The sequence below is a fragment of the Euleptes europaea genome, chromosome 2, assembly GCF_029931775.1.
Source record: "Euleptes europaea isolate rEulEur1 chromosome 2, rEulEur1.hap1, whole genome shotgun sequence".
Classification (NCBI taxonomy): Eukaryota; Metazoa; Chordata; class Lepidosauria; order Squamata; family Sphaerodactylidae; genus Euleptes; species Euleptes europaea.
The window spans coordinates 116617635-116639509 of record NC_079313.1 but is presented as its reverse complement, the minus strand read 5'-3'; the positions used below and the strand labels follow the sequence as shown (position 1 = coordinate 116639509).

At 45.5% G+C, this 21875-nt stretch overlaps 1 protein-coding gene across 2 annotated transcripts in view; it reads left to right on the top strand.

The window, feature by feature from the left end:
* SULF2 (sulfatase 2) overlaps window positions 1–21875 on the top strand; it is a 130425-nt gene that overhangs the window by 39843 nt on the left and 68707 nt on the right. For both annotated transcript variants that reach the window (XM_056867449.1, XM_056867450.1), the window contains exons 3-5: window positions 1564–1715; window positions 15686–15855; window positions 19797–19947. In XM_056867449.1, the coding sequence (XP_056723427.1) occupies window positions 1564–1715; window positions 15686–15855; window positions 19797–19947 (473 nt within the window). The remainder of the gene's footprint in view (window positions 1–1563; window positions 1716–15685; window positions 15856–19796; window positions 19948–21875) is intronic.

The following is a 21875-nucleotide window of genomic DNA, read 5'->3' as shown; positions in this document are numbered from 1 at the left end:
GAAATAAAAATAGTTCACTAGTTAGGATGCTTAATCTCCACTCCCCCCACACACACAAAGGGGATCCAAAGCAGCTTACAACGATAAAAATGCAATCAAAACTCAATGCAGTAAATACATGGTGGTGGAAAGTGCCGTCAAGTCACAGCTGATTTATGGCAGCCCTGTAGAGTTTTCAAGGCAAGAGACATTTGGATGTGGTTCGCCATTGCCTGCCTCTGCGTGGGCTGAGAGAGTTCTGAGAGAACTTTGACTGGCTCAAGATCACCCAGTAGGCTTCATGTGGAGGAGTGGGGAATCAAACCCGGTTCTCCAAATTAGAGTCCACCACTGTTAACCACTACACCACACTGGCTAAACAAAATAGCCAGCTGTATCTTGGGCTTAGGGTTGCTGACCTCCAGGTAGTAGCTGGAGGTTATTACAACTGGAGAAAATGGCCGCTTTGGCCATTGGACTCTACGACATTGAAGTCTCTCCCCTCCTGAAACCCTACCCTCATCAGGCTCCACCCCCAAAAATCTCCAGGTATTTCCCAACCTGCAGCTGGCAACCCTACTTGGGCTGCTTCTGAGGCTAGTGTCCTAGGCCACAAGGCATAAACCCCAGGTGAGGACCCAATAGCCCCTTGGTTCTTGTATTACACTGGGCCCCCAAGGGCTCATGCCCCTGGGCACACCCTAGGGTTGCCAGTTCCCTCTTTGCAACCGGCAGGAGATTTTGAGGGCGGAGCCTAAAGAGGGTGGGGTTTGGGGAGGGGAGGGACTTCAATGCCATAGAGTTCAATTGCCAAAGCAGCCATTTTTCTCCAGGTGGTCTGATCTCTATCGGCTGGAGATCAGTTGAACTAGCAGGAGATCTCTTGCTACTACCTGGCAGTTGGCAACCCTAGTGCACCCACTCTTTATGCCTTCAGTCAGGAGACAGGATGAGCAAGCAAAAAGATCGCTTTAGAAGATGTTGCTGGTAGTAGTGGCCCTCCAAATCTTCCTTCCCTGCTCACAGCATCTGGCCAGTATTTTATTACTAACAAAAGAAAAAGAAAGAAAAGGATAGCTAGGATTGATTAATGTCTTGGATAAAATGGAATTACCAACTTTACAAGTTACAAAAGTCCTTGGATCAGGACATTTCAAAAACTGTTGGGAGTGTTTTTCGGGAACTGTCTCCCAAAAAAAGAGCTGTGCCGAAAAGGAAGACAGTTATGAAGCAAATGCAAAACAGCCATCACACTATGTTTAACCATTTTTGAGCTTAAAAAATATTTTTGTGAATAGGTCACAAATATTCACTGAAAGTGACAAGGCAAGAAACTACGTATAAAGCCTATAGTGCCTAGGCAGGATCTGTGTCCATACCTAAGGTTCTGTGAGCCCTAAGTAAAAATAGAAATAGCAATTTTGCTTTGATTTTATGTGTTGAATAAAATTTTCTGGGTTGATGAAAACAGCAGCACTTTGCATAAGAGGTGTGAAAATGAAAGAGTTCTGAATCATATGCTTATCTCTGAGGCACTCATGCCTATTGCCTGTTTACTATGCTTTTTCTCTCCTCTACTTCCAGCTTTTTTTGGAAAGTACCTAAATGAATATAATGGTTCCTATGTGCCTCCTGGCTGGAAAGAATGGGTTGGATTACTTAAAAATTCTCGCTTTTACAACTATACCCTCTGTAGAAATGGAGTAAAAGAAAAGCATGGATTTGACTACTCTAGGGTAAGTCCTGTTGATTTATTCTAATTTTCCTCCCTTGGCCACAACTGTGAGAACATTGCAGATGCTTTATGGCATTGGTCTAATTAAAGTATTTGTTTCATATTTGAAAGCCACTGCTGGTAATATAAACTGCAATCCATAAATGTGCTCCCTTAGACTGTACATTATCGTTTTACTTCTGGAGGGATATATAATTTAAAATTTACTTAGTGACAGCAGGCAGTTCCTGAGATGGTAAACACTCTAGTATGTCCTACCAGCTAAGAAATGGATTTGATTGTAGCTTGACTCGTATTGTATTGAGTGGGGCTTTCTGCTTTAATTAACACAGAGAGATATCCTCTGATCTGCTGCATGCATGTAATTAATTCTCTAATTCAGAATCACTCTTTCTGCTGTTGTGGTATGCTGATTTGATTTTTGGAATGTGCTGGGCTACATTCAGATATCCTGATAAACTGTGCTTTATAAACCTGTGATTTGATCAAACCTGGATTAATTCAGTAAACCAGTGGCTTGGATCCAATAGAACATTTCTGTGGATGGAAAGATTTCTGCCCACAGAGTGTATCACCTTCCTCCCCCCCCCACCTGCAGGTCAAAATACCCCCCAGCCAGGTAGGCAGAGACAAGAAAGTCGTACTCCATTGGTGGAAATCTGATGGATATAAGCCAGCATTTCAGACTATGATTTGTACATGAGTTGTTAACCTTTTTTGTTTGCCATCACAGCTGACTTATGGTGACCCTCTAGGGTTGTCAAGGCAAAATATTTAGAGGTCAAAATATTCTGGGAAAGGCGCTCTGATGGAGGAGGATTCAGTTGGGGACAGACCCAGTGACAACCACCAGGGATTCACCTATCCACACTTGGCCCGGTGGTTGGCCTCCACGCAACTGTGCTTGTCCTGGAAGCAGCCACCACCCAAATGGGCCTGGCCCAGGCAGCCACTGTATAATTGGATCAGGCCTGCTGCCTGCCACTGTGCAACTGGGCCAGGCCTGGCATGGTGATGGCAGTGACCATTGTGCAGATAGGCCAGGCACCAGCAGCCATTGTGCAACTCAGCCAGACTTTTTCTGAAGAGAGTGTCCCAGGGTGAGGGAAGGAGGAAAATCTGGGGAGCAGATAAAGGTAGTGTCGAAGGCTTTCACGGTCAGAGTTCATCGCTTCTTGTAGGTTATCCGGGCTGTGTGACCGTGGTCTTGGTATTTTCTTTACTGACGTTTCACCAGCAGCTGTGGCAGGCATCTTCAGAGGAGTAACACTGAAGGACAGTGTCTCTCCTGTGTTACTCCTCTGAAGATGCCTGCCACAGCTGCTGACGAAACGTCAGGAAAGAAAATACCAAGACCACGGTCACACAGCCCGGATAACCTACAAGAACCAGTTAAAGGTAGATTGGCTGGTTGATGCAAAGAAGAGAAGGAAACAGGAGAAGAAAAGACACTATGGGGACTTCAAGGGAAGGGAAAGAGGAAATAGCGGGGGAGGTGATACAGGGGGAAATGAGGCACCCTCCAAAGGTCCTTCCTGGTCCCCCCTCTTGTAAGATACAAATTTTCTTCTCTCCCCCACCCCCATTATCATCATGGCCATTTTACTGGTTCTTAATATTTTAAAAACCGTATGAGATTGCTTCTCATAATCCAATTTATTTAGAATATATATATGCCTCCTCTCCAGAGACCACTTGAAACTGCGTCTATGTATTGGATGCTGTGTGGTGTTTTGTCTGAAACATTCACTATTGCTTCTCAAATTTATAATATCATAAGTACTGTATATACTCACGTATAAGCCGAGTTTTTCAGCCCCAAAAAAGGGCTGAAAAAACCCAACCCGGCTTATACGCGGGTCAATACGGTAGGGGGGGAGGGGGGGAGGGGGAACTTACCGCCGCCACCGCTGCCGCCGGCCCACGCACCTTCCCTGCGGCCTGGGAACGGCCAGCGGGGTCTCCAGCTGATCAGCAGGCCTCGTCCTCCTGCCTCTCCCGGTGAGTAGGGGGTTCAGGGGCTCTTCCCCCTCCCCCCCTAGGGTGGCACTGGGGTCGGGGTGAGTCTGGAGGGCCCGAGCGGGAGGGCGACCCGGGGCAGGGGCGTTGTATAAGCCGACCCTTGGCTTATATGCGGGTGCCTAATTTTCCCCCATTTTTGGGGTGAAATTAGGCACCTCGGCTTATACGCAGGTCGGCTTATACACGAGTATATACGGTAGTAGTTCCAAGTTACAGTGGAAAGGAGTATTGGGAGATTCAGCTCCAGATTACTGTCTGATGAAAACTCATTTGACGGCTTTAGATATGTCACTCTTTCTCCACCTCCCCTCTAGATCTGTAAAATGGAAATAAATGGGAACTTTAGTTTACAGTAAGGATGTGCAATTCCGATATGGAAATACTTGGAATTCATTCAGGATTTCTGCATTCAGAATATCCTGAATATTTCCACATCAAGACAATAGGAATATTTCTAGATATTCAAAATCCTGTGGACTCCTATAGAGAGATGGCTGGGCTGCCTGGGAAATGAAGGTGAAACATATTTTACCAGGCAGCCTGGCAAAAAAGGGTGATGGAGGGAAGGGAGATGAGTGTTCCCTGATTGGTTTTGCCAGGCGAGGAGGGAAATGTGGTAAAAGCAATGCCTGAGACTGTTGCCTGTCTGTGCTTATGGGATCCTGAGGCAGGCCCGGACAACAGAAAGCTCTTTCACATTAGGTCCTTTCCAACAACTGAAAGGCAGGCATAGCTGCGTTATAACGGACCTGGTGTCCCCTGACCACTTGCTGTTGAATACACTCTGCATGCTGAAAGAAACTTCCCTGTGTCCCTTTTCCAGTATCTTATCCTACAATTGCTTCCCTTAGTCTATGTAGTGACTTAGTACTTTGATATAAGATTTTGGATTAGTAGATTCCTAGACTAATTAGACTGTACATTAATAGAGAGATTTAAATTAGGATCTTGGATGGGGGGAATATAAAGCATGGTTTGTTGGATATGTGGATTACATACACATGCACGTGAAGCTGCCTCATACTGAACCAGACCATTGGTCCCTCTAGGTCAGTATTGTCTACTCAGACTGGCAGTGGCTCTCCAGAGTCTTAGGCAGAGGCCTTTCACATCACCTACTGCCATGTTATTTCACTGGAGATTCGTGAGATTGAACCGGAGACCTTCTGCAAAGCAGAAACTCTTCCACTAAGCCACAGTGTCAGGTTCTCCAGCCAACCTGGGCAATTTCCAAAAAGCCACTCACTCAGACAGCCAAGTCAGAAGCAGGTTAACTTTATTGAAAAGGCAACAAGGGCAGCTCAGGTAACTTGCAGAATACAAAGCTGCTAATGAGCTAGCCAGACTACAGAGCCTAGTTAAAACGTGGTAACATGATTACATCACAGGTGCACATTCTAGCAAGCTGGGAAAGGAATTGATAACAACGCCTGGGGGGAAGGAAAGGAGGATAAGGGAGAGTGGGAAGACACAGCTCGTTAGCTGCTCAAGGCTACAGCGACGGGCGGAGGGGAATCGAGGGTGAGATCAGCACAGCAAATATGTAAACAACTGAAACCAGGCCTGCACTCATGCCAGGAGCCTAACCGCCAGACCCAGCATGAGACACAGGCTAAGGAAGTAAGGACGGACACCCCTGACATTCTGCCCCCCTTAAGGCCCCCCTCCCATACCAGTGGCAGGACGGGGCTTCTGAGGGTAAGCAGAGTGAAACTCATGCACAAGACGGGGGGCCGCAACATGAGGGGCTGCCACCCACTCATCCTGGACAGGCGCTAAATGTTTCCAACGAACCAGATAGAACAACTTTCCCCTCTTCAGTTTTGAATCCAGAATCTTAGTGACCTCCAAGTGTACCTCCCCCCCAACACCATGGTCGGCACTTCGGGACTGGGCACCGGGTGGAAATGGGGAGCTGCTGTGTAAAGTTTGAGGAGACTGACATGAAATACTGGATGAACCCCCATAAGAGTCTTGGGGAGTTCCAGCTCGACCGCCACTTCATTGACCACTCTGGTGACTGGGTAGGGAGCAATATACTTCTCACTGAGTTTCTTACTGAGACGTAAGGACTGTAAATTCTTCGTGGACAAATACACCAGGTCCCCTACTTTAAACTCCCCACCAGGGGAGTTTATCGGCTTGTTCCTTATACTTGGATTTGGCCCGTTCCAAATTCTTTTGGAGCCAGGGCCAGGTGGTTTGAACCACATGCACCCAGTCCTGGATTTCTACTGCTCCCTCCCCCTCCGGGGAAAAGGAAGCGTTCCCAAAAGGTCCAAACTCTCTGCCATACACCACACGAAAGGGACTGAACCCTGTGGACGAATGAGGAGCATTATTGTAGGCATATTCAGCAAAAGGCAACAAATCCACCCAATCATCCTGATGGTAATTCACATAACAGCGCAAATAACATTCAATCACAGCATTGGCCCGTTTGGTTTGACCATCTGTTTGCGGGTGGTAAGCCGAGGACAACCCTTGCTCCACCACCATCAGTTTCAGGAAGGCCCTCCAAAACTGGGGCACGAATTGGGACCCCCTGTCGGAGACCACCTTCCGTGGGACCCCGTGCAATTTCATCACGTGCGTAACAAACAAGTGTGCCAACTTCTGGGCAGAAGGCAATCCCGTACAGGGAACGAAATGCACTTGCTTGGAAAACAGGTCCGTTACCACCCACAATACAGTGTTCCCCCGGCTGGGAGGCAGGTCTGTAATAAAGTCCATGGCAACCACCTCCCAGGGAGCAGACGGAACTTCCAGAGGCTTGAGAAGCCCAGGGGGCTTCCCCATGAGTCGTTTAGAGGTTGCGCAGGTGGGGCAGCTACGTACAAAGAGATCCACATCAGCCCACATTCCCGGCCACCAAAACTGACGATGCAATAGGTACAAAGATTTGACAAAACCAAAATGTCCAGCCATTTTTGCCCCATGCACCATTTCCAAAACGTCCTTCTGAACAGCTTCGGGTACATAAAGCTGTTCCCCATGCAACCAGAAATCCCCTTGACAAGTGAGAGCTTTGGGGAGGACCTGTTTGGTTTCCTCCTGACACAAAGCTTCGCTCAATTTCAACCGGAAAATCTCCGGAAGTCCACTAACAATGGTCGAGCCCTTAGCCCGGCTTTGAGCCCGGGTAGTTACAGCCAAACCCGACACCTCCCCCCGCTGCTCCGGAGTGAATAGAGAATCAACAGGACAGTCACTCTGTCCTCGGTACTGAGGGAGGCGAGATAACGCATCAGCTACGGCATTGTCTTTTCCTGCAACATGTTTTAAAACGAAACGAAACTTAGCAAAGAATTGGGCCCAACGAACTTGCTTCGCGGACAACTTTCTTGACCCTTTTAGGGCCTCTAAATTTTTGTGATCGGTTCAGACCTCAAAGGGCACCTCAACCCCTTCCAGAAAATGTCTCCAAATCGTAAGAGCATGTTTCACTGCAGCCACTTCCTTTTCCCAAATGGCCCAATTGAGTTCAGACTGTGAAAACGTTTTGGAGAAATAGGCACACGGTTGCAAACACCCATTGATGTCCTTCTGCATCAGCCCCCCCCCCCCATAGCAACATCAGAGGCGTCTACCTGCACAACAAAAGGCTTTTCGCAGTCCGGATGTTGCAACACTGGTTCAGACGTGAACAACTGTTTGAGAGTATCGAACCCTAGTTGACACTCAGGGGTCCACTGAAGCCGAGCAGACGGCAAAGCGGCTTCAGGGCCCTTCCCTTTAGTTCGTAAGGAGGAGGTGAGGGGTAAGGCGACTTGAGCAAAATGAGGAATGAAGTTCCGATAGAAATTAGCAAAACCGAGGAACTGTTGCAACTGCTTACGAGTAGCAGGAGGCTCCCACTCCACAACTGCCCGAACTTTCTCGGGATCCATTTCGAACCCCTGATGCAATACAATGTAACCCAAGAAAGTCAGAGATGATTGATGGAAATCACACTTGGACACTTTGGCAACTTGTGAGCGCGCAGTCGCGCTAAGCCTTCCTTGACCAGAGCTACATGTTCCTCCATCGTTTTGGTGTAAATTAAAATGTCGTCTAAATAAACAATGACTCCTCTGAACAACAGGTCATGTAGGACTTCATTAATCATTTGCATGAACACACTAGGAGCCCCCGTCAATCTGAAAGGCATGACTAAATACTCAAACATTCCAAAGCAACAAGAGAAAGCAGCTTAATGTCAGGTTCTCCAGCCAACCTGGGCAATTCCCAAAAAGCCACTCACTCAGACAGCCAAGTCAGAAGCAGGTTAACTTTATTGAAAAGGCAACAGGTGCAGCTCAGGTAACTTGCAGAATACAAAGCTGCTAATGAGCTAGCCAGACTACAGAGCCTAGTTAACACGTGGTAACATGATTACATCACAGGTGCACATTCTAGCAAGCCTGGGAAAGGAATTGATAACAACGCCTGGGGGGAATGAAAGGAGGATGAGGGAGAGTGGGAAGACACAGCTCGTTAGCTGCTCAAGGCTACAGCGACGGGCGGAGGGAAATCGAGGGTGAGATCAGCACAGCGAATATGTAAACAACTGAAACCAGGCCTGCACTCATGCCAGGAGCCTAACCGCTTGTACAGGCCAGACCCAGCATGAGACACAGGCTAAGGAAGTAAGGACGGACACCCCTGACATTCAGCCCCTCCCTGTTAGATTTATAAGACTTTGTGTATCTTTGTGAGAGAGGGACTTTAATCTCTCTCTCCCCCCCCCCCCCCGCATACAGTAACAGATGTTGATTTGGTGGGAGTCCACTCTTATTCATCAGTGACTAATGAAGATCTTCCTGGAAGAAGTCAGATAGACAAAGAGGAAACTCACCGTGCTGTCAGCACCCTTAACAGCGAAACCCACCAACTGCCTCCCATTGTCTAAAGTATCCAGTGATTAAAATGTGGAATTTGCTGCCCGAGCATGTAGTAATGACCACAGGCGTAGACAGCTTTAAAAGGGTATTAGAGAGATTCTATCACTGACCAGAAATGCTGGTTAGTTAGACATAGAATGCTGGTTTAGTTGAACTTTGGTTTGATCCTTTGGATGGGAAACTAAGATGTTAGAGCAGGGGGTAGTAAGGTGCACTTGTTAGTATATTTGGAGTGCTAGAAATACTCAGTACAAGTTGTGGCATCTGTATGGGCAGATAAACATAATCAAGCGTCACTAGTATATGTTTCTTGTGAAAAACGTTTTCCAAAGTTTATGTGACTTCACAGTGAATCTGCATATTACTTTTTTTGTATTATGTGTTTGAAAAGACAGGCTGCAATCCTGAAGGGGGGGGCGAAGCTCCTCAGGAGCCGACGTGACCTTGCACCAGCGTAAGTGCCTATTTAACCCATGATAAGGGGCACTTACACTGGTGCTGGGATGCCTCGCCACGGCACAGGGCTCGGGCACAGGTGCTGCCTCCTGGCAGCCTGCAGTATCACAGAAGTCCCCGCGTCAGCATCCTGGGAGGCATTCCTGGGGTGTTCCTGGGAGTGGAGCTGCCTTTAGGCAGCTTCCTAACCCCTTTTGCCCTGCGAATACCCCCTCTCACAGCTACATAGCTGATGGGAGAATTTTCCCTCTTCTCCCTTTTCTTGGTTCATTTTATAATTGGAATTTCTCTGCCTGCTTTACTCACCAAAAGCGAGGACCAGAGAATGTGATAGGAAAGACAGACCTTTTTCACAGATACTCTTTAAACACTACACCAAAACGTATAACAGTGAACCATCCAGTTTATTAAACTTACAAGAGAAATATAAGGCAAAGAAAGAAGCAAATACTTGACTAAATATATAAGACAGAAATTAACAAACCGGCACACATACAGACAGACAGTTACAGAGGCCTCTGGGTCACTTCCAAAGAGAGAGACAGAGATGGCAACCATTCAATGGGTCTGTGGTCTCTCCGTGGAAGGACGCCGACTGGACAACTATACTAGCTTTTTATGGCCTAAACCGTGAGAGAGGGTTTCAAACGACCCCCTCCTCCTAAATTCTCCAGGAGATGAGTTTTCACAAATTATGACTACAAATTGTTTGGAAATATCCTGTTCCAAAATACGTTTTCCATGTCCAGGTCTCTGATAAACTGCCTGTTCCGCCCGTCAACCAGTGTACAAAAACAATCCCCCCCCCCATGTAAGCAGGCAATTTGTTGCCTGTTCAAATAACCTTGTTATCACAAACATAGTTTAGAGCATCCGATGTGTTTTGGGTGATTAACTCCAAGTAATGTAATCTCCTATGCCCTTTAGGGTCAGGATCCTAATTGGAGCTAAAAGTCAGGTCTTCATATGGCTTCTAAGCTACAGATTAATAAACTACAGATTAATAAAATTGGTTCTTCTTAAGCCAAACCAATGTTTAATATAAAATAATTCTCGCCACAATAGCTACGACATCTTTTTTGGTGTCGTAGCCCTGTTGAACCCTATGGGGGCATTTTCCTCTCTCTCTTTTTCTTTTTAAAAGAAGTTACATTTCTTTTTGGCGGCCGGGAAGCCACTGTCGTAACACCTCCCCCCTTAGGAATGGGATGCCAGTTTTTTAAAGAAAAGACTAAAGTAATTGAATGCTTGTCGACAACAGTAAGAAATATTTCTCAGTTTGGCAGTTTGTAAGTTTCTTGTTTTCTTGTATTTTACATATCACTGTTTTAGGGCATCATTTTAATGGTTGGATTAATTTTAAAAAACACGTTATATTCATAGTTACGTGTAAACACTCAATATTGTGCCTCAAATCTGAGGCAATTGCCTACTGTTCATTGAAGTGGCAAACCAGTATCTGGGCTGTTCCACCATTAGACAGCATGTGCAGGGTGGGGGGTGGGGAGCTGGAGGACAGTTTCTGCCTCATGCTCCTGACAGAAATGGTCTCAAAACAGTGTGTCCAAAGTAATGAAATTGCTTCTGAGGCAGTAAGCAAAATCCTCGTGCTCTTGATGTCAGATAGGAAAATCAGCTTCTGAATGGATATGGAAAATGGAATTCTGAATGGATATGGAAAATGGAATTCTGAATGGATATGGAAAATGGAATTCTGAATGGATATGGAAAATGGAATTCTGAATGGATATGGAAAATCAGCTTCTGAATGGATAGGTCTGCCTCTTGTTTGTTTGTTTTTCTACCTCTAAAGGAACAAAAAGGAGGAGGGGGAGTGTGAAGCATTTATTTCTTCTTCATGTTTCTTTTCTTAACAATGATTATTTAATAAGGAGAGAGAGAGAGTGGTTCAGCATCAACAACTTGAAACATGAAGTATCATTCCCCCCTCTTATGACAGAGGCTCATATGATTGAATTTTCCTTATTAAAAAAAAGCTTTCCTACGTGTAGAAAATTAGGACATTGAGAAGAAGCTTAGTCTCCCTCCACACAGAAAACTGTGAAGGACCATTCATTCATAGACCCTCTCCCACCTGTATTCTGAAGTAGTTTTACCACTTCAATGAGAACTAGGCCTGAAAGTAGAGTTACCAGGTCTCCTAGATTAGTGGGAGACCTCCTACTGGCAGCCCTGTTCCCCTGCTGCCACTTGGTGGACTTGGCACCTGGGGGGGAGGGATGGGGGGCAGTGCTGGTGACATGTTGGCATGACCCAACCCGGAAGTTACATCACCATGCAACCCAGAGGTTATGTCATCATGTCCCCAGCAATGTCGCCACATCACTGGTGAGGGCATCCTGTGATGGTAGGTCTCTCCTGCCAGTTGCCAGCCTTTGGCTGGCAATCCAACTTGAAAGTAGACATGAGGTAATATGTGTCCCCCCCCCCCCGCACAGAGTTGTCTACCAGATGGTAAGGCTAGACAGGACCACATTAATTCTGTATTTTTTAATGTGGGTAACGATATACATGGACCACACACAAAGCAATTTGGCTGAGAATGGTACATACATAAGAGATTCTGGAATAATCCAAATTGAGAGGATCCAGTTTCCATGCAGTCATTCTGGATCTGGCTTGAAACTTTCCTGTGTCAATTCCAAATAAATCTGATAAGTGGAACGAAATGGGTGGCCTCTTTGGAGTAGGAAAGAGAGGGGTTTCCTCAGTTCTATTCCTTGTGTGTTCTGGAATTTTGATCAGTTTAGCATTCTACTTTTCCTTAATCCCAGTTTAGGAAAAAGAATGTCTAAAGTGAACTTTGAGTTAATTTGCAACTTCTTCCCCCCTCTACCTTACTAATGTGAATGTTTCCATTGATAAACACTGCAAAAAAATAGCTAAATTGATCTGACTGTACATATGTTGTATCAAGTTCGGTCTGTTTGTGTGGTTGTTTGCTGATATGTGCATGCACCCTTTTGCATTGGTAAAATACTTTATGAAAGAGTAAAATTCAAGTCCATTAGTACGTTAAATACCAACAAGATTTCCCTGGCTACCCACCTGAAACTACTATTTGAAACAATCTTGGCACAGTGGTACAATTACATTAAAATTACATTTTTGTTTGTTCGTTTCATCTCTGCCCATGTACATATTAGTAATGTAGAGATGGCAAAAATGTAGACAAACTGAAAACTCTGGCAAATGGTTAAGTGCACAACACTCAGTACAATATACAACATGTTTGTGTGAAGTGCTGTCAAGTCACAGCTGACTTATGGTGATCCCCTAGGGTCTCCAAGGCAAGATACCGTATTTTTCGCTCCATAAGACTCACTTTTTTCCTCAAAAGTGAGGGGAAATGTCAGTGCGTCTTATGGAGCGAATGCTGGCTGGGCGCGTGCGCGTTGGGACAGCGCGAGCCAGTGTTCCCCACCCCGACGGCCAGCTGGGAGGCGGGCGGGGCCGCACAGAGCGAGCCGGCGCACGCGCCCAGCCGGCTCTGTGTGGCCCTGCCCGCCTCCCAGCTGGTTGTCGGGGCGGGGAACGCCAGCTCGCGCCGTCCCGACGCTCACGCGCCCAGCAGACATTTGCTCCATAAAACAAGTTTTTAGAGGAGGTAAACAAGATTTTTTCTTGTTTTCCTCCTCTAAATACTAGGTGCGTCTTATGGAAAGGTGCGTCCTATGGAGAGAAAAAAACGGTACTTACAGAGGTGGTTTGCCATTGTCTCCCTCTTAATAATGACTCTGGAATTCCTTGGTGGTCTTCCATCCAAATACTTACCAGGGCCGACCCTGCTTAGTTTCTGAGATCTGATGCAATCAGGCTAGCCTGGGCCAACTAGGTCAGGGGACATTAAAAATGAAATGTTGGATGATTACTGATGGATTGGTTCTATTTTGGGATCAAAATCTGGTAATCCAGAAGTCCAAAGTTGGGGGAGAAAATTAGAGGAGAACTTTTGCGGAATCCCTAAATCAGAGAATGGGAGATACAGAGCAGTGTCTGAAACCTTTAGGACTGAATGTAGGGTGATGATTTTGTACTAGTGGTAACATCATGTCGATGCCTATAGCCCAAACCAGTGATAGAGCTGCACAGAGACCCAATCTTGATGTAATTTGAGATTGGAATTCGCTTTTCAGATATCTGGGGAAAATTTTTTATCTCTAAATTATTTCTGGTCGAAGTTTACCCATATGCAGCATAAACCTTTTAACTGCCAGCTTTTGCAGCTACGTGTGAAAGGAAAGGAGGAGACAGGGATTTTTAATTATCATTTCTAATTGTTTGGGCTGCTAATAATGGAACTTTTTTATAATTTGTCTTTTATTGTATTTTTAATAGTTATGATTGTGAAACGCCTCATCAACCTGTATGGGTTGCAAGAGCAGCATAGAAATATTTCAAATAAGTAAATCACAAAAACAGATGCTCTTAGTATAACATTATCAACTGAAGTGAAGCATATTAGGGGAGGGGCTGTAGCTCAGTGGTAGAGCATCTGCTTGGCATGCAGAAGGCCCCAGGTTCAATCCCCTGCATCTCCAGTTGGGACTAGGCAGGTAGGTGATGTGAAAGACCCCTGCCTGAGACCCTGGAGAACCGCTGCCGGTCTGAGTAGACAGTACTGACTTTGATGGACCAAGGGTCTGATTCAGTATAAGGTGTGTTCATGTGTTCATATGCTTTTTAATTTCAATGCTCAACATGGAGTGAGATGTGGCCATTAATGATAAAGGGGAACGCTTCTCAGCCTCTGTACCCCATGCCTATTAATCTGTGGATGAATGCTATTGATTTCATTGTCCACACACAGTACTGTGGTCTAGTCCAAGTAAGAGAAAAGCTTTATTATGGATAACGTATATTTGAAACGCTTGGATAATTTATATTTGAAAATAAATGTATCTAATCTACATTCTTTTTGTATGCTGTGAAATACTTGTGAAAGTAGTAGAAACCACCGAAAATTATGTTAATGTCTCAATCAAGGTTCGGAGCCCCTGCTCTTGCGCCCACTCGCGCCGGCAGCCGGGCTGCGGAGCTGGCGCGCCTGAGAGAGAGAGAGAGCGGGTGCGGCTGGCGCGCTGTCTCTCCATCCCCCCCGCCATGGAGAATGGCCAGGTCCCCCTTTCCCTTGCCCTCAGTGGTTGGGAGGCTAAAGCCTCCCCTCCCCTCTAGCCGCACAATTGCTGGGCGGGCGGCTCGGCGGTTCCTGGCCCCCCCCTGCCTATAAGCTGTTGGGCGGGGCGGGCTTCCTTTGTAGACCTGGCCTCCGGCTGAGTCCCATTGGGAGGCCATGTCTACCCACTGGCTTTCTTGGCGGTAGACCTGGACTCCAAGGAGGGGGAAAAGTCCCCCTTCAGAGGCCTGGTCTACCAATTGGCTTCTATGGGCCTCCGGAGGCCAGGTCTACTGCCAAGAAAGCCAATGGGTAGACCTGGCCTCCCAATGGGACTCAGTCGGAGGCCAGGTCTACCAATAGGCTTTTATGGCGGTAGACCAGGCCTCCAGACGAGGACTCTGGACGGGGAGGGGGAAATGGCAGGGACTTACAATTTAATTTTTATCAATAAATAAGATCACTATTAAGTAGGATATCAAGTTTTATTCAGTGTACCTATAGTTTAATTAAGACTTAAAACTTTAATTAAAGTTTATTAAGTTAATAAACAGTCTACCTACCTATATAGTTTAAGTTTAAGAAATTTGGCTCTCAAAAGAAATCTCAATCGTTGTACTGTTGATATTTGGCTCTTTTGACTAATGAGTTTGCTGACCCCTGACCTAGATGGACCAAATGGTCTAATTTGTATGAGGCAGCTTCATGAATGTTCCCTTCTTCCACCTTGTTTCATGAATAGGACTGCTATGCCCACATAGCAATCAAAAGAGTAGAGCCAATAAAGAAGAGCAGTGGAAGAACAGGCGAAGGATGATGTGGTTCTTGTACCTCCCACTTAAATCAGTAGAGACAGCAAGCTGTAAATTACAGTCCGGCAATCCTATGGGACACTATTAAAAATTATATTACAAACCAATGCATCCTGCTTATGTGTGTGTGTGTAAAGCGCCATCAAGTCACAGCCGATTTATGGCAACCTAGTAGGGTTTTCAAGGCAAGAAACTAACAGATTTGAACACATGAACACATGAAGCTGCCTTATATTGAATTAGACCCTTGGTCCATCAAAGTCAGTATTGTCTTCTCAGACCGGCAGTGGCTCTCCAGGGTCACAGGCAGAGGTCTTTCACATCATCTACTTACCTAGTGCCTTTAACTGGAGATGCCGGGGATTGATCCTGGGTCCTTGATGCCGGGGATTGAACCTCCATGCCAAGCAGAGACTCTACCACTGAGCCATGTTCCCCTCTGCATAATGACCCTGATATTCCTTGGTGGTCTCCCATCCAAATACTAACCAGGGCCAACCTGCTTAGCTTCTGAGATCTGATGAGATCAGGCTAGCCAGGGCCATCCTGTTCAGGGCCCTGATCACGCACATAATTATAAAAGTAAAACAGGATTGCTTTCTGGGGTTATAGATGGCTGTTGCTAATATACCATTCAGCTTTCTCTTTCTCCATTCTTCAGGATTATCTGACGGACTTGATCACCAACGACAGTATTAGTTTCTTCCGAATCTCAAAGAAGATGTATCCTCACAGGCCAGTTTTGATGGTCCTCAGCCACGCAGCCCCTCACGGCCCTGAAGATTCAGCCCCACAATACTCTCATCTCTTCCCCAATGCTTCTCAACACATGTAAGGAAACAAAAATCCCGAGCCAGTTCTTTGCATTTTCAGATGCTGGCATAAAATTCTCACAAAATAATTTGTGAATAATATTCTGTTTTGGCATGTGTATATCCAAAGCAGCTAAAATAGCATCATATGGTATTGTTATAATTTTTATAAGCAACAAATTTTGGTGTTTGAATAACAAATTGCAATTATGCAAATTCATCACAGTATTTGGGGGGAATTGTTGAGGGTTAGAAAGTAATAGAAAAGGAGGGAATGGATCTCAGATAAATAGATGTGATGGGTTCAAGTCTGGAATTGAGAACAGATTAAGGGAACTAACACAGTTCAGAGTTCTACCAAGATCATTGCTAATGTCTTTTCCTGTCCTAGACCCTGCTGTCTTTTGTGCATTTTATAACTACTGTTTTATTCATATTGTAATCCACTTTAAGTTCCGCCAGGTAGAAATGAATATTTTAAATAAATCCATGCTTTCAGGCTTTTCTCAAAAGCTTTGAGAGCTAGAAATATATGCTTCAAAAGCTCTGATCACAACCTGAGTTCGATCCCGACAGAAGTCAGTTTCAGGTAGCTGGCTCAAGGTTGACTCAGCCTTCCATCCTTCCGAGGGCGGTAAAATGAGTACTCATCTTGCTGGGGTAAAGTGTAGATGACTGGGGAAGGCACTGGCAAACCACCCCATAAACATAGTCTGCCTAGTAAACGTCAGGATGTGACGTCACCCCATGGGTCAGTAATGACCCGGTGCTTGCACAGGGGACTACCTTTACCTTTTTTTCGAAGATCACTTAATGTGGAATTACTGTTTGTTTCTGAATCAGTGACCTATGTGATGCAAAGATCACATTGCTGCCAACAAAATTTGTCTTCCCTTGTATCTTGGTAAAGTGAGAAAGAAGCTAATTTTATGGCCTCATTCAGTTTCTCATTCAGTTTCCCCGCCTCCATTTAACTTCATTGGTTGCCATTGGGGGGGGGGGGGCAGGTGGGGAAACTTGGACCACAGTGATATCACATCACATGTTTTACTTTCCTTGGACGTTACCAGGAGCTGCCATTACATACCTCAGAGCATTCAGTTAAAGATCAGAAGGACAAATGTGTTTCAAGAACAGTTACAAAAGGGTAGTTAAATTGCATTGAAGGGTAATTCATGAGCAGTAAGTAGCTTAAAGCCTGTGTCCAGAACGTGCAAACTGAGCCCGTCCAGATCTCAATATTAAGCTCATATTTCATTTTTCCACATGCTGCTCACAGAAAATGCATGTTTAACTTTTTTGAAAGTTGCTTATGTATGATCATTGGGAAGGCTTTCTGAGGGCTACTGTGGTTGTATCTGCAAGTATTTTACAGTCTCATTTTTCAAGGTCAATGAGGATTTGCAGCGCAAACCAGGTTCTCACATTTTCCCCCTCTTCTGAATGAATTTGAAGTGGATATTTTTGTTCAGCTTCCAGAAATGTTGTACTTTGTGTATTTGGCCATAAGACTGACAAATCTGTTAAGTATAAGAGGGTTACATTTGTAGTAATCAAAGACGATCGTGGACTTCGGATGGATTAAGCAGTGGGAGGTTTCAGCTGAGCCAAGAAATCACAAAGCAGACTGGAAAAGGAATTTGCCAAGCATTTTAGATGCATTCAGGGCACTGCATAGCAACAGTTTCCCTAACCATCAGCATTTTCAAAGCAGCAATGTCATTATGCAGCCACAATAACTTTCTGAAATCAGAGAGAACATTAACAATGTAAAGAAAATAATAAGCAGTCTTTCTTCCCCAAATGAAGAATCCTCTCAGACCCCTTTTAGAATGTTTTTGTTTCAAAGAAGCCGTCCACAAAAAGCCCATTGGCTCAGTTAAGACACCACACAAAACCATGGTTTAAACTATGGTTAGTATGATTGTTTGAGCGTAAGCTACTCAATTGATAATGGTTATTTAGGGACTGTCAAACCAGGATCTGAAGTAGGCTTACTAACTACAGTTTTGTGGTTTCATGTAATGTACAAATGCAGACACCCTAGTTTAATCCTCTCCTGTGTTGACAAAGTCCCAGTCTGCAGAAAGGGAAATGAAACAAGCATTTGTTGAGGCAAACCAGGATTTGAGCGATTGTCTACGAGCAAAACCCTGATTTCACACACTAACCAAAGTTAGAGGTGGGGGCTGTGAGCATTTAAATTCCAAGGCTCCTGCTCACCAGAGGCTGCGTTTTGATTCAGTTGAGCTGAGCTGGGGACTACAGGCAGGGGTGAGTTTAAACTTTGCCTTTTTTTAAAGGCTGGGAAGCCTAACTAAACTGAGAATTTAATTGAGGTTTGGTGGGAGAGGGTTGTGCCAGTGGGTGATTATGGTTGATTGCTGCCTGAAAGCTTGATTGTTACCTTGTTAAGTGGGGTTGTTGTGATTGGAGCTTGTGTGTGAGAGGTGGGGGCTGTGAGCATTTAAATTCCAAGGCTCCTGCTCACCAGAGGCGGGAGCTGAAGGGCTCTTGCCTTGTGGCTTGGCAGAGTAACTCTCTCCATCCAGTTGGAGTACCGAGCAACTTGAATATCTATGTGAATTAGCAGCAGATAGCTGCAGGGCAAGGAACTTCGGCACTCAGTTCTTATTTGGTACAGGAAGAGTGCAAGGGAGTAAAGGGCAGGGTTGCAACACCAAAGAATAATATAATAATTAATTAATTAATAAAATACCAGTTATGAAGGTAGAAAGCCAACAGGGGTCAGGGGGCTATCCAGTGTGCTGCATGGAGTGTCACATGTATGATTATCTGCCTGCTGGACAGAAGTCGTGGGTGTGCGCTCGGTGCAGGGAGCTCCTGGCTCTCAGGAAGCGAGTTCACTTCCTTGAGGCCAAGGTAGCTCAACTGGATGAGCTGAGGCAGGCAGAGAGAGAGGTGACTAAGGACTCGGGGGATGAAATAGTCACATCCCAATCCCAAGGTGAAGGCCCTGGCTCTCGTCGAGGACAGCCACACACTCTTAGGGCCAGGGACCACCAGTAGGTTGTTATCTGATGATCGTAAAGATCTTCGAGGGGTATACCAGGAGAGGCGGTCTCGCAGATACGAAGGTCCCAGGCCGTGTAAGGCTTTAAAGGTCAAAGCCAGCACCTTGAACCTGATCCGGTACTCCAGCTGGAGCCAAACTATGGTTGAAATATGACTGGTTTATAAAAGCAGGATTCTGCTTGTAGACAAAAATATGCTAGTTCATTTTCCATTGTCTTTTCCCCACAGAAACCCAGCTGGTATCCCTGTCCTGCGTGCATTGGAGGGAAGGCAGCATTAAGCCAAGGTTTCCATAGCCACATGCAAAACCACAGTTAAGACTTAAATGTGGTTATTAAACCAACTTTAAATCATGGTATTATATAACCCAAGCAACCAGGGGTGGTCTTAGCCATGGGACATCCAGGGCAACTGTCCAGGCCCCAGACTGGGGGTGTGACTGCTGCCTGTGGCCCAGTCTCTCTGATGGAGGAGGAAAAAAGGAGGAAGAGACAGTGGTGGGCTCAAGCAACAGCTAGCTGGCTCATCCCTCCTAGGCTTGGGCAGCGGCGCCATTCATTTCATACAATATTGGGGCAGATTGCTCTTTGGTTCATCATGGTACTGAATGAGCTGTGGAATGCCTTATAGGTCGCTGACTGCCCATCAATATGATTTCTTGCTCTGTGTTGGATTCTTCTTTGTGTATTCTGCAACTTGTAAATAGCTGGCTTGTCCAAGGTGTGGGGAGCAGGGGAGGTGTAGTGATTCTGGGGCCCTATCTTGGTCTTTTGCCCAGGGTCCCAGAATCACTAGGACTGCCTCTGTGAGCAACCATAGTTAATGATGTAGTCTGTGAATCCATTTATAGTATTGGTAAACTAGGATAAGCCACAGGGATATATATGTTTGATTGACAATTCTTCATTACTTCTGTTTCTCTAGCACTCCCAGTTACAACTATGCTCCAAACCCAGACAAACATTGGATCATGAGGTACACTGGACCCATGAAGCCTATTCACATGGAATTCACCAATATGCTACAGCAGAAACGCCTTCAAACTCTCATGTCTGTGGATGATTCTATGGAGGCGGTAAGATCTCTCGTCCCATTCCCCAAGCCTTTGTATTGCACTCCATCCAAGATGTGTTCAGATTTGCAAAAGCTAAACACAGATTGCATAATCTCAAGACTGTCAACTTTTTTTTATAAGACTGAGCTGCTCCAGGCAGGTCAGTAACCTCATCTACTAGAATTTAAAAAATAGTATAATATCCCCAAACAGCCATTGTGGAGCGACCGATACAGACAGACAAAATCATACAGGAAAGGGAAGCTCTGTCTTCTCCATGCAGAAAAATAGAAACATAGAGCTGGAAGGGATCTCAAGGGTCATCTAGTCCAACCCTCTGCACACAAGGCAGGAAATTGACAACTACCTTCCCACTCCCCCAGTGACACCTGCTCTGCCCAGAGGAAGGCAAAAAACCTCCAGGATCTTTGGCCTGGAGGAAAATTCCTTCCTGACCCCAAAGTGGCCATCACCATTACCCTGTGCATGTAAGAAAGCCAAGCACTGACTCATTCCTTCCTGCCCTCCCTCCCTCTCACGATCTGTCTAAGTTCACAGAACTTAGAGATCTATTGGCAGTTGCTCATTATTTTGGTGCTACCTTGGTGAGCACACCAAGAAGTAAAAGCTGTTTGATAAACTTGTGTGTGTGTGTAAAGTGCCGTCAAGTCGCAGCCAACTTATGTCAACCCCTTTTGGAGTTTTCATGGCAAGAGACTAACAGAGGTGGTTTGCCAGTGCCTTCCTCTGCATAGCAACTCTGGTATTCCTTGGTGGTCTCCCATCCAAACACTAACCAGGGCCGACCCTGCTTAGCTTCTGAGATCTGACGAGATCAGGCTAGCCTGGGCCATTAAACTATATAAATGATCTTATAGTTTATATAAACTATATAAACATAAACTATATAAATGATCGTATTGGTTTTCATGGTGCACCATGTGATTTAGGACTGGTGAAAGCTGTTGAAAGTTTGGGTTGGGTGGGGGGTATGTTCTTGAGCCTAAAAATCACTTTCCTCCCCCCAAGAGATCACAGTGCCAGTGGTTAGGAGCTGCTTTGGGGCTTTCTGTCTAGGTAAGCCATCCATCACTCTCAGATATGCGTAAAGTGGACCCCAAAGTCTCCTTTTGCCAGGTAAGGTGTGGCAGCTCAGTAATCAAGTGTATGTTTTGCGTGCTAAAATTTCAATCCTGGCCATTTCCAGTTTGAAAAGAGATAGATTTTATAGCTGGGGAGATTTCTGCTTGAGAATTTCAAGATCAGCTGCCAATTTGGTATAAAGCCACTTTGTAGGTTATCTATTGCTTGGTAGTTGCCTTGAAATTAAGTCTGAGGCATATGCTGTTACATAATGGAGCTGTTGCAGAGGAGAGCGATGGGGATGATCGGGGCCTGGAGACCAAGCCCTACGAAGAAAGGCTGAGAGAACTGGGAATGTTTAGCCTGGAGCAGAGGAGGTTGAGGGGGGTATGATTGCTCTCTTTAAGTATTTGAAGGGCTGTCACTTTGAGGAGGGCAGGGAGCTGCTCCTGTTGGCATCAGAGGATAGGACTCACAATAATGGGTTTAAATTGTAGGTGGAAAGGTACCAGCTGGATATTAGGAAAAAAAACAATGGAATCAGCTACCTAGGGAGGTGGTGAGCTCCCCCTCACTGGCAGTCTTTAAGGAGAGGCTGGACAAACACTTGTCAGGGATGCTGTTGGCTGATCCTGCATTAAGCAGAGGTTTGGACTAGATGGCCTGTATGGCCCCTTCCAACTCTATGATTCTATATTACAGAGTAAGAAACTCACAGCACTAGCTAGCTGTGCCTCTGAACTGATGCAGCGTTCATCTCAGCTGGTTCCTTTGGTGAAAATTGATGTGCTTGTTTTTAAGCCTTTAAAACTGCCCGTCTTAACATGGAAATGAAACAATTTATTGCTTCTAATCTCCAGATTTTT